The 12367-nt window shown below is 39.2% G+C and overlaps 1 protein-coding gene across 3 annotated transcripts; it reads right to left on the bottom strand.

Moving 5' to 3' along the window:
- Nucleotides 1-52: 52 nt before the first annotated feature.
- On the bottom strand, nt 53-11585 carry scoca (short coiled-coil protein a). 3 transcript variants are annotated; one of them, XM_041785782.1, is made up of 4 exons: nt 11430-11585; nt 5752-5823; nt 5544-5624; nt 53-2669 (listed from the first exon to the last, which is right to left on the bottom strand). In XM_041785782.1, exons 1-4 carry the CDS (start codon nt 11506-11508, stop codon nt 2527-2529), a joined length of 375 nt encoding a protein of 124 aa, XP_041641716.1. In that variant the 5' UTR covers nt 11509-11585; the 3' UTR covers nt 53-2526. The 3 variants fall into 3 exon arrangements, with proteins under 3 accessions (XP_041641716.1, XP_041641717.1, XP_041641718.1); XM_041785783.1 differs by lacking the exon at nt 11430-11585 and adding an exon at nt 8741-8837; XM_041785784.1 differs by lacking the exon at nt 11430-11585 and adding an exon at nt 8741-8807 and having other exon boundaries at nt 5752-5820.
- Between the last annotated feature and the right edge of the window lie 782 nt (nt 11586-12367).

Here is a 12367-nt window from a genome sequence, read left to right on the forward strand (position 1 = left end):
CAAAAACTGGACATTTTAATAGGTGACAAAAGAGCCAGAGACAGGAGTGATTTTAGGGTTTTATTAAAACCAAAGAAGTTTAAAGGCAAAGGTGCAGTGTCTACACACAGAACAGTTGGTACCAGGGTGTGTGTAGATGGTGCATATTCAGCATGCCAGGAAGAAATCAATGCAATACTATTGTACAACTGTTAAAAATATTAAAATTACCTCAATAAATTACAGCATATACAGTTTGTAGCCTCACAACATAGCCAGCTCCTACCTTTTTGACAGCACCACAGTCACATGATCTTAACTTACGAATCACAACTTTCAAAAGACATTACAGAAGAGAATACTTCAGTTTAAAGGGAACATGAACCTTTTCCAATTAAGAATTTGTCTTCTCATACTTCCATCTTCAGTCCTTTCTTATTCTGTATGAGACAGCAGCATTGGAGGACACACCCTCACTCTGCTGCACACTGAACACATCAGCACAGTTTACAGTCAGACCCATTCTCCATCAGGTGATGGATTCCAGGCCTGGCTGAGTGGATCAATAGCACTCAACGCCTATTTACTGCGTTGTTTTGCATGCAGGGTCTTTCTCGTGCATTTATAGCCCTGCCATCTTTTTCACTTACTACAGTTTGGGCCATAGCACTCGTTTATTAAAGGATGCAGGGAAAGGGCCCCGAATAATCACTTGTGTCAAAAGTAAGTACTAAAAAAAAAAAAAATTAAACAATTGCATACCATATCACTGATATTATAAACTCCAGATTTCCGTGATAACTGCCCCAGTTTTAGTTTTTTTCGGCACACAAGCTGCACTTACATTGACATTTTTTAAACCTAGTCTAAAATTCCAATTTGTTAACTGATGCTGGAAAAGTAATCAACATCTATTTGTTGACATGCCAAAAGTGGTTCTGTCTGCTTGAATCATCTTATGTGGCATAAACATAAAAGATGAAATGACCATCTTTGTAAATATATTTTAACAGGCTTAATGTTTCAGCAAATGTGGCATTTAACAATTTAAAATCTTCAAAAAAGGTTTAAACGTCTTCAGGTAAGATCTTCTCTTGTTTAGTGAAACTTTCAACTTTTTTTCAAATTGCTTTTGTAGTCGTAACATGAAATATGTGAGCAACATGCTAGAAGACATGAAAAAAATACAAGTTATCATCTAAACTTAATCAGAAAACTCAGACTGCATCCAGAAGACGCTAAAACAACATTTGAGATGTTTCGTTGCACAAGTGCATAACACACATTGTGCAACAAAACATCTAAAAAGTTCTTTCTTTACTGTTTCTGTCTTTCATGGCATTTAAGGGTTCCCATACTTTTGGGATGCATGCCCAGAGAGATTAATAAACTGCCCAGCCAAATAAACAACAACAATATATTATTTAGTAGATCTGCAGCATCAGACCCATACGAGTTAATTTAGTTTGTACCAGGGGTGTCATTGAAAAATGTTCTTTTAATTCTTTAAAAAGTTAAAAATTTCTTTAAACAAGAAGGAAACATTAGTTACAAGTAAAAATTTGTATTATTAGTTTAGAATGTTCCCAGTAATGGATGCTTGGAGACCACTTTCTCTATTTATGATAGATATGGCTCCTTTTCTGATTTTAACTGGAATATTAGGTTCAACAGTTTCCAAAATCTTGCATCCACCTAGAAGTGATAGGGTATCTATTTCTAAGTATCTCTACACTATCTGCAATTCACTGACTACTAACAGGAGGCATTTTATGAAATATGCAAGCCCACTAAACAAAAGAAAAAGCCCATTTGGGAGAAAAATTACTTCTCATACATGTGATCCAAATACCTGTATCATTCTCAGTAATACTGTTCACTTTGTCTGTTTAAATGGAGGAATAGAGTCAAGATTTACATATACATAATGACATCCAAACCCAGCCGAAAACTCAGATCCAGCTGACGTAGAAAAAAAATGTTACAAAAATAAATAAATAACATTAACTAGACTTGAAATTGAGGTTCAGGTTCAAACACTGTAATATTTTAAGGGTTGTTTTTGCCCCCAAACTTGTCAGTTTGGGATAGAAACACACTGAACGTTGGGAAAACCAAGTAAGTTAAATAGGGTTAAGGGTTATTTTACAGAATCTACTTTGCCAGGGACCATTATGAGGAAACTTGAGGTAAAAATGACCCTTAACCACTTTATACACTGGTTCTGTTTTAGCTGAAGTGATTAAAGGGTGATGTCTACCTCATCTGCAGTGTGGAGAGGAAGCTGCTGCAGAACATACCTGGGTTAAATTAACATTAAATTTATTTTTTTCTGACCCTACTGGACGGTTATATATGACGTATGGTCAGTAGAGTCAGTTTATTGTTTTAATTGTTAAACTGTAAGTTTCTGCTCAGGTAAGGAAGCTCTGAGGATAAAAAACACCCAGGTCTGTTAACAAAACAACACTCTCCACATCTCCATGGTGGGTTTTCCTCTCTCGGCTGTTTGGAGAGCACTCCAGCTTTCTCCATCCTGAAGGTACCTCACTTCCGTTTGCTCTTGGTGTCAGTGGTCTGGAAGACGCTGGAGGCAGACATGAGGTTCTCAATGTACTGGCCCAGGACCTGGTTCTCTGATTTTAACTTCAGGTTCTCTTCCTTGACTGCATCGACTCTTGCAGAAAGATCTAAAACAAACAAACAAGGCAAAGTGAAAAAGGCGTTCAACACTGCGGATGCAACTAAGGACTACTGACACAATAAGTCAACTAATCAGATAATGTTTGGGTATTTACTTTATGACTGTTTTTGAGATATTATGCCATGGAAAATCTTAATTCAAGCAATATTCTTTGTCTTTGCTTTAAACATAACCAGTTATAATGAAGGTTGGATGATTTTGTTGTATTGTCTGTTAACTTTATTTCTTTATGTAAATAAATTTACATTAAGGTTAAATATTAGTATGATAACAATTTGCTTCACTGTTTAAAAGTGGAAGCAGAAAAAGAGATGAAAAGGAGATGGGGAAAAAAACATGAGAACGAGAGAAAAGATCCAGTGTTTCAGGGATATGGCTAGGTGACAGACTAAAAATGAGAGAAACATCACTGTGTGGCAGGAACTTAGAACTGTTAAGATACTTTTAAATGTTTGCATATTACCAACATGCTCCCACAACAAGCAATGTCCACTTCACAAATCTTCAGGGTAACCTTTGTTATATGAGAAGTGTGGTTCTGTTTGTGACCCGCTGAAAGCTGTAGTGTAGGTAGGAAACCAAGTGAGGAGAGACCGGCGGTCTGAGTGTGGGTGTGCATGAGTTACGCTTTTGTCATGACTGCAGAGAGGAGAAATGGCCATGAATAGCTGCAAGAATTTGCACAGGATGATTGTTATGTTTAAGCTGTGCATGCAACAATGAATACTGCAAGTCTTTAAGACTCAAGCCAGGCTCCAGTGTCTGCTGGTTGCTTGCTGCTGACCAGTTAAAATAGCGGGTTTATCCCTAAAGTTAGCATCAACTTCAATTCAACAAATAAGTTTCCTCTGTGCTTTCTGGCTATAGTCAGGACTGCAGCAAAAAGTTTAACCATAAGTTTTAAGCACAGTTATATCCTAATTCAACAGTCGTAGAGTTTTGGGACCTGTCTGACCCAAAAATCTGTTGTTTCATCCCATTTAGTGTGTCATAGTGAATGACAATCAAGGCCCCACCTTAGATGTCTAGCAACCTCCAGACATATTGTCTAGAATATTTGATTTTTCTTTCTGCCTTCTATAAAGTGTTAACCTGACACACCAGGTAGGCATTCGTTTATCTGTTGCATGGATATATTTCACATTTATCTAAGAAAGCTCCCATAGAGAGCATTTGGGAAGGGCAGGACTTTACAAAAAATTCTTGGAAGGTGATTGGAGGAACTTTCTGTCTATCACATTCATGGACAAATCAGAGCACCAAGACAAAATGAGGTTGTATCAACAATCCTTCATGCAAACGCTGCTGTCGTAAATAAACAGTGGATTATGGTGTGGAGGAAACACATGCCGAGGCAGGTCAGGAGAAGAGCAAAAACATCTTCACCGCGAAGTAATGCTTTCAGTGTGACTCTTTGCTCTTGTTTTAATAAAATGGAGCAATTCTGATAAAACAGCTGCATTAGAGCTAATTGCTTCAGCGGTAGGAGCCACTGTGTACACCGGCATACAGTACAACCCGACCCACCTGTACTTATCACCAACTCCTGCTGAGGCAGGTCAGAAGAAGAGCAAAAATAAAAAAACTTTTAACATGGTTCTGGGCCCTTGTTTTAATAAAGAAATGTGGCCCAGTTCTAATAAAACGGCCACTTTCAAAGAGCTAAATCCTAGCTAATTGCTCCACCATAATATATACTGACTCGCAGTACAAACCAGCCCCCTGTAACTCTCACATAGTCATGCTGATACAGGTCAGCAGAAGATATAAACCATCTTTTCCATCATAAATAGCTTTTATTGCTGTTCTTTGTTCTTTATTAATAAAGAAATGTGGTCCAGTTCAGATTAGTCTAGTGCTACACAATAGGTACATCCGAGATAAATGTTACACAAGTGGAAGCCCTTTCTATCTGTTTTGAGGCCAACTAAACCCTGCCCTTAGCTACCGCCTTGTTCTCCTTAAATGATGCTGATTGGTCTGAACTGTGTTTGATGCAGCACAAATGGTGAGGACTGGAGCTTTTCAAGATGGATTTGCCGGATGGCAGAGATGGAGGCTGGCAAATCTATCTGCTTTGAAAAGTTAATAAAGTTTTCTTGATCAACAAGAGCACAGAGTGCTCAGCATGTACAAAGATCATAAATGTAAACAAAATGGCAAATTGAAAGAAGAATGACAAAGCTGGGGCTTCAAGATGGATCAGGAGGGAAAATTTGAAATCTGCTTGACAAGCCTTTGCTTGTTTGGACGGTGTTTGTGAATGATGAAAAGAGATGGGGTGAGTATAACAAAGGTAGAGGGAGTGCATTACCACAGGACTAAAGCACAGAGAAAGGCATACAGCGTTTTAAAACTTCATGCTCAAAAGAGCATGAAAGACCAATGGGGTTTGATAGTGGAGATAAACATCAAGGAGAATGTTGGGAGTCTTATTTTTAGGAGTTGGTATTAACAAGGAAGACAAGGTTTGCCAGTGTTTGGTAATGGTTTGCTTTACTTATTATCTAAATTCAGTCAGCTACAATTATAAGGTAAACGTGTGTGCCCTGTGCAACAGTGGCATTAGCTGAGTGTCCTCACTGAGCAACAAGAGTCAGATTTCACTTATCACATGGATAAGGAGCCACAAAAGATGCAATCGACAGGCACAAGGCAGCAGATCTAACATTGAAGATCAGAGATAGCTTTATATAAAGTGAGCATCATCTGCTTTTATCCCCACTGTTAAATCCTTAGTTTTACCATCAAAGGACTTAAAAAAAAAACAAATAATTAACTCTACAGCCAGTTCACGCAAGAAAAATTGAGATTTCTCCCCCTGTAGAAGACAGTGAAAAACAATGGGTCTGCTTGTTACCTTCAAGTGTGTGCTGAAGTTCCAAAACTTGATTTATTAACCTCGTCTTCTCCTCCATCTCCACCTGGTTCTCCATGTCTCCTGAAACAACACAAACGCTAACGTTATTAACATAAATAACAAAACATTAAATAACACACATTAATTCATGAAAATTAACTGCTCAGTTACTGCTACAGTTCTACACTGATGATCATAGCTTACGTACCATCTATGTCGCAGTTCATGATGAAAAGCTCGTTCTCCTGTTTAGTATACAGGGCTGCAGGTCCACCGTCTACTGCGAAAGAAAAAAGAAGACACTGTTAGCACCATTAAGAATTCATGTTACTGATAATATGATGGTAAGACATAACAGATGTAAGTCAGAGTTTGGCTCTGTGATCACTTCTCTCTTCACATTAATAATGGTTAATGTCACAGTTTATTTTTCCTGAAATTGGTCATTAAAAAATGTTTGGCCACTCAGATCCTGACGTCTAGTTTTTTGATTTATAAGTAAACTAGTTCAAGCATAAACAGTAACACCATACACATTTCATTTGCTGAGTGAAATTATCTTGTTTTAGTAATATCTTGTTCAACAAACACTTGAAATTTAGTTCAAGTCTCTCCCATTTCTCTTGATCTTTGCTGAGATGTTTCTACATCTTGACTGGAGTCCACTTGGGGTAAATGAAATTGATCGGACATGATTTGGAAAGGCACACAGCTCTATATAGAAAGCCTCACAGTTGACAATGCATATCAGAGACAGGGTCGTTGCAAGGAGCAGATCTGGGGAAGCCTACAATAAATCTGCTGCACTAAATGTTCCCAAGAGCACAGTGGCTCTCATAATTCTCAAATGGAAGATGTTTGGCACAACCAGGACTCTTCCTTGAGCCGGTTGCTTAGCCAAACTGAGTAATCAGGGAAGATGGGCCTTTGTAAGATAAGCCACCAAGAACCTGATGGTCACTCTGACTGAGCGCAAGAGATCCTGTGTGGAGATGGGACAAAGTTCCAGAAGTACAACAATCACTGCAGCCCTCCACCGATCTGGGCTTCATGGCAGTGTTGCTAGATGGAGGCCTCTCCACAGTGCATAAAACCAAAAAGCCAGCTTGAAGTTTTATAAAAGCACCTGAAGGACTCCAGGACTGAGAAAAAAAATGTTCTGGTCTGACTCTGATGAGACCAATATTGAACTGTTTTGCCTCAATTCCAATCATTTTGTCTGGAGGAAACCCGGCGCCACATTATCCCAGTACTATCCCAACAGTGAAACATGGTGGTGGCAGCATCATGCTGGGAGGACGGGGTTTAGCAGCAGGGACTGGGAGACTGGTCAGGGTTGAGGGAAACCTGAATGGAGCAAAGTACAGAGATATCCTCAATGAAACCCTGTTTTGCAGCACTTCAAACCTTGGACTGGGCAGAAGGTTCTCCTTCATAACGACAACCCGAAGCACAAAGCCAAGACAACACAGGGATGGCTTAGGGACAACTCTGTGAATGTCACAGAGTCACAGAGCCAGAGCCGACTTAAACCCCATCGAACATCTCTGGACAGATCTGAAAAATACTGTCCACTGGCGGTCCCCATCCAACCTGACTGGGCTTGAGAGGATTTGTAAAGAATGGCAGAAAATCCCTGAATCCAGGTGTGCAAAGTTTTTTTTACATCATATTCATAAAGACTCAAGGCTGTACATGCTGCCAAGAGCGCTTCAATGAAACACTAAGAAAAGGGTCTGAATAGATATGTTACTATGAGTACTTTCAAAAATTTGCAAAAATGTCTAAAATTATGTTTTCACTTTGTCATTACGGGGTACTGAGTGACTAAAGGGAGAGAGAGAAAACTATTTAAAACAATTGTAGGATCAGGCTACAACATAACAAAACCGAAAAAAGTGAAGCAGGTCTTAATACTTTCTGAATGCTCTGTAAGTAGGTAAAAAGGGAAGTAGATAACATTTGTTTATAGCTGATATCTGTTTGTTTTCTGGCAAATAGCACAGTTTGCTATGAAACAATTTTCTTGCACAATGATGAATCCCTTTGCTTTTTAAAATCTCCCTTCATTATCAGGATAGCCCTTTGAAAGTCAGTATTATAACTGGAAACTATATATTGACATCTGTCTCAATACTGATCAGCACAAAAAGAAAATGCTGTTATTTATATCATTACCTGTATCTCCCAGCCACAGCAGTGTATTAGGAAACATGAATTACTCTGCTGTGTTTACCTTTACTTTAAGTGTGTCTGGTTTAAAATTGAGAGCTGAGTAAACAGAGTGGAGGCCTGTGCTCCCAGCCTGCGGAGGATGAGGGCAGCAAGGCGCGCCCAGCAACACGATGGTGAACCTACCGACCACTGAAATATCAGTGAACTGACTGATACAAGCCAAACACTTCTGTACACATAAAACGACGTTTTGGTGTCTATCTTTTCCACTGGCCATCAATTGATACTGAAGCAACAAAGAAATCTGAGGACGTGGCATTTGAAGCAGTTTTGTATGCATCAACGTACAGGATAAGAACAATAGTTCTATTATCGGACAGCACCACTGTTAAAGCCACTGTTGTACGGCTGGTTTCCTTGCTTATCATTTCGTCGTCTTCCCGTAGACGGGACATCATCCATCATGATCCTCATCTGGTACTACTACACTACTTCTGCTCAGCATTCCCTCACTCATGGCCCATAAACGGCGTAAACTCAGAACTAAAGCCCCCAAAATCTGTAAATTATGATGGCACAAGTATTACACATCCTGAGTCGATCAAAGTGTAAAGGCTGACAGCAGCCATATGAGCTAAATCTGGCTTTAGTACGACACAGAACGTGTCCGATGTTGGATGCTTCTACATTTGAGAAATGGCTAGCTAAGCTAACTACATTTTTGGCTAGCTACGCCAACGAAGCTTTAGCATCACCTATTTTCAACCACAAATGCACTCAAAGTGTATCACGTTTAGCAACGAAAGGTAAGGTGAATGCCAAGAATCGTATCTTCACACCTCGTTCAAGTAAATACGTTTCATAAAGTGCCATCTTCCAGACTGCGGTTAGCTAATACAAGCTAACTACTGTTTCTACTTGTTTTGGCTTTAAATAGAAACGAGACGGCCGGGATTTAGCTTCACAAAACTATCCATCGTATAAAATACTCACTCTTTGCATATGTAGGCGTTTAAACTTACCTAACGTAAGAAATGTCTCCTCCGTATCGCGGAACTACCCTTCTCACTGAGCAGACGCTCTGTGGTGATGGTTACAATGATGTCTGACTGCTTCACCCACCAACATCGTCACCATGACGTCATTGTTTGTATATGATCACACCTACCGATAGGGGGAGCACCTACGCCCCCACAATCTACACAGGTACACTCTTGGTGCAATGCTAACAGTCTTTTCATCTGGTCAACTCACACTAGAGGAGCTGACCAGCACTGTTGCCATCCCCACAAGACCTTCATGTCTGAGTGTTTGAGCAGCTTTCTGTCCATCTGTCTGCATGCATCCATGGGGTGGTCACTGCCTGGTCTGAGCATTTACCTACATTAGTGTTATCAACTTTGCTCAACTATAGAGCCAAATTGTTGAAAAAATGCCTTTGCAAGAGCCATAATCCAAACCTGGGGGCAGAATGGAGTCCATTAAGTAATAAATAAAATCAATACTAACCAGAGCATGCGGAAAGCAGGGTTTCACCTGTTTATTATCATCATTTCTCTTTCATCTATAGTTAATTTTGGTTATTATTTGGATGAAAAAGCTAGTTTAAGTAATTCTCTTCTATTCCCATTGTCAACTTTGTCAGATGTTTGTCAGCTCCATCAAATGATGGTTTTATGAAATACACAACTAGCTAATTAAGTGTTTTGAATAATGATTTAAGTTAATATACAGTATTATCAGCAACATAAGCCTAATAAAACTCATAATATATCATCATGATAATCTCAGTAACAGAGTTAGCATTAAAATACACAAAACACACAGTATGAAATGTTAATTTTTTATCATTATTTGTACATTTAAATGTATATGAGCTGTTTGGAAATGATGACCAATTAATATATTCTTTATTCAGCAAAGATATACCCTGAGTTTTGTCTCATTTCAGTTCCCTCCATAGGGCTACCACTGCTCTCCAGCCATGTGCGCCCCCCCATCACAGGACTATTGCTGAGGTTTCAAGTACAAAAACATGAAAAGAAACCTCCCTAAAGTTACATTTTGTGTTTATTCAGCCCAGAGGTCAATTGCAGCAACTTCAGCATTCTACATCTCCTTTCCCCTTCAAAATAAAAGTGTACCGGAAGCTGATGTTTTATCAGCAGGAAAGTGAACTTCTTTTAGGAAAAGATTTTTACAACAAAATAGCTTACACTAATATAGCTTTCAACACATGATCCATTTCATTACAATATGAATGAATGTGTCATTTGACTGTAAATGTAACCATGAATAAAAGGCCATGTTTTAGTGTTGCTTTTGGTGTCAAATAAGTGTGACAAAAAATTTAAAAATAAGAAATAAGTTTTGTTTTTCTTATTTATGCCAACCACCATTTTAGTTTCATGGATGAATTCCACATAATGAGAAAGAAAATCTCTTAAAAGCAAAAATGGTTTACTTTTTGGTAAATACATGCTATGGAGTGCAATTTTTATTGAGTCCTCAATTTGCAACAAGTGAGCTGAAAGGGTGGACAGAGCTGAGCAGCATGTCTGGTCTCTGCTGGACCTGGAAATTCATAGTGGGGTCACAACATTTTGGGAGGTGCGGAGTTCTGCATTAGAGTGACAAATTTGGGCCACTGAACTCGCAGCTAATGGCAAAGCACAGTCACTGTCTATCCACAGTTCCCAGCTCAAAACATGAACTACAGCAATAGGGCAGCAGTTCCAAAGGTGACTGGATGAACATTTTGTCTGTCAAATTCATTATGGGCTAATCAGAGCAACAAGACAATGAGGTAGGAGGCATGCACAGCTTTAATAGAAACCTGATCTCAGCAGACAGGCGCTTTTGAAGGTTAAGAACAGATGAGTTTTTGTTGGATAAAACTCATACCGAGGGCGGTCAGGAGAAGTGCAAAACATCTCCGCTAAGTAAAGTTTTCAGTGTGGCACGGTGCTCTTGTTTTAATAAAGAAATGTGACTCATTTCTGATAAAACTGCTGATAACTGTAGCTACAACTAATTTGTAGCTAATTGCTACACCAGCAGCCATTGTCTATACCAGCTCACAGTGCAACCAAACTCCACCTGTAACTATACAAAACTCATACAGGTCGGGAGAAAAGCAAAAACATATTTTCCATCATGAAAAGCTTTCAGTACCGTTTTTGCTTTTAATTTGAGAAATAAATGTTGCTTTTAAATAAATGTTGTCCAGATCTGATTAAACTGCCACTATGTTTTAGTTAAGTTTAGTTTAGTTAATTAATTTAACCCTAAACTGACCAATAAAAAATCACTAAGTGTATAAAAGGTATAATGTGTGCACACAGAGTGGATATATAAAACAAAATACTGCGGCAGCATGTGATGTGACCACACCTCAATCCTGTCAAAGCACAACACACAAACATAACCACGAACATTACCACTCTGGTTTTACAAGCTTTTTGTCTCTGCCTTGTTGCTCTTTGTTCAGTCATATATCTATAACAATCACTCTAACTCTCTGTCATGTGCACTGTTATTTACAAGACAAAAAAAATGTGCACATAATCAGAGGTGGTTTAATGAATACATGTAATGTGGTAGCATAAAAGTTCTAATCACATTTCAACTGATTCCTCAACTGCAAGTCACAGGAACATGGACTGCTGTTAACAGTCCATGTTCTAACTGAATGGAGCCTTAAGGGCCTACCTGTGTCATCTGCCAGAGAGATGTTGATGAACGTCCCATCATCCTCGTCTACTTCAGCCTCAATGATCTGAGCCTCCATTTCTTCCTCCAGCCTTGCTTCCTTTTGTCTCAACCTCACAGAGTCATCGATTACTGTCAGAGTTTTAAACTTTCTCTGTTTAAACTTTCGTCTCTTTTCTTGTCTGCTGGCCCTGCCTCCACACACACACCTGCTGCCTGAAGCCTTCACACCGTCACGGTTACCTGCCCTACCTGACTGGTTGCTCAGGTTACACACCTGTAAGGGGAACTGGTCACCATGGAGACCACTGGACCAAAACACAAGACCATCTCAGCAGGAGAAGCGCAGGGGGTCAAAGTTCCAGTCTGCTTGTGTGTAAAGAAACCATAAAGACAGCACACACGCACTCAGTCATTCATTAACCTGAGAAATAAAGGTGTTTGTTCTAAATACAGGCTAAGGCTCGATCCGTTTATTTTATCTATTATTTATATTCAGCTCTGCTCACACAGCTGTTTGTCAGTGTCAATCAGCTTTTTGCCATAACTATTCACATAATTTCCCCTGATTTGATGACTCCTCAGTGTAGTGCTGTCCTAAAATGACAAAAAGAGAACATGGAACAGCTTCCTTTAGATGTCTAGGTGCAGTCTGCACTCTGGTGGTTAATGCTGAACACTGCAGGTCAATGACAAACAACAGAGACTCCATGTTTCATTGGAGACAGCCTGCAGTGACGCTGCAGTTTACACACATAAGGAGAAAAAAACCTGGAGCTCTCCCTGTCTGATCATTTATATTCCATTTTAAACACTAGCGTAAGATAGAGGATATCCATGAGTAGCATTTAGGCATTCTACAAAAAGTGTAAACCTGTTATTGATGCAATTTATTGTAGAGTTTGTATTCATTATCTTTGCTGGAACTGGGGGCAGAC

Source organism: Cheilinus undulatus, linkage group 4 (genome assembly GCF_018320785.1).
Source record: "Cheilinus undulatus linkage group 4, ASM1832078v1, whole genome shotgun sequence".
In the NCBI taxonomy this organism is placed as follows: Eukaryota; Metazoa; Chordata; class Actinopteri; order Labriformes; family Labridae; genus Cheilinus; species Cheilinus undulatus.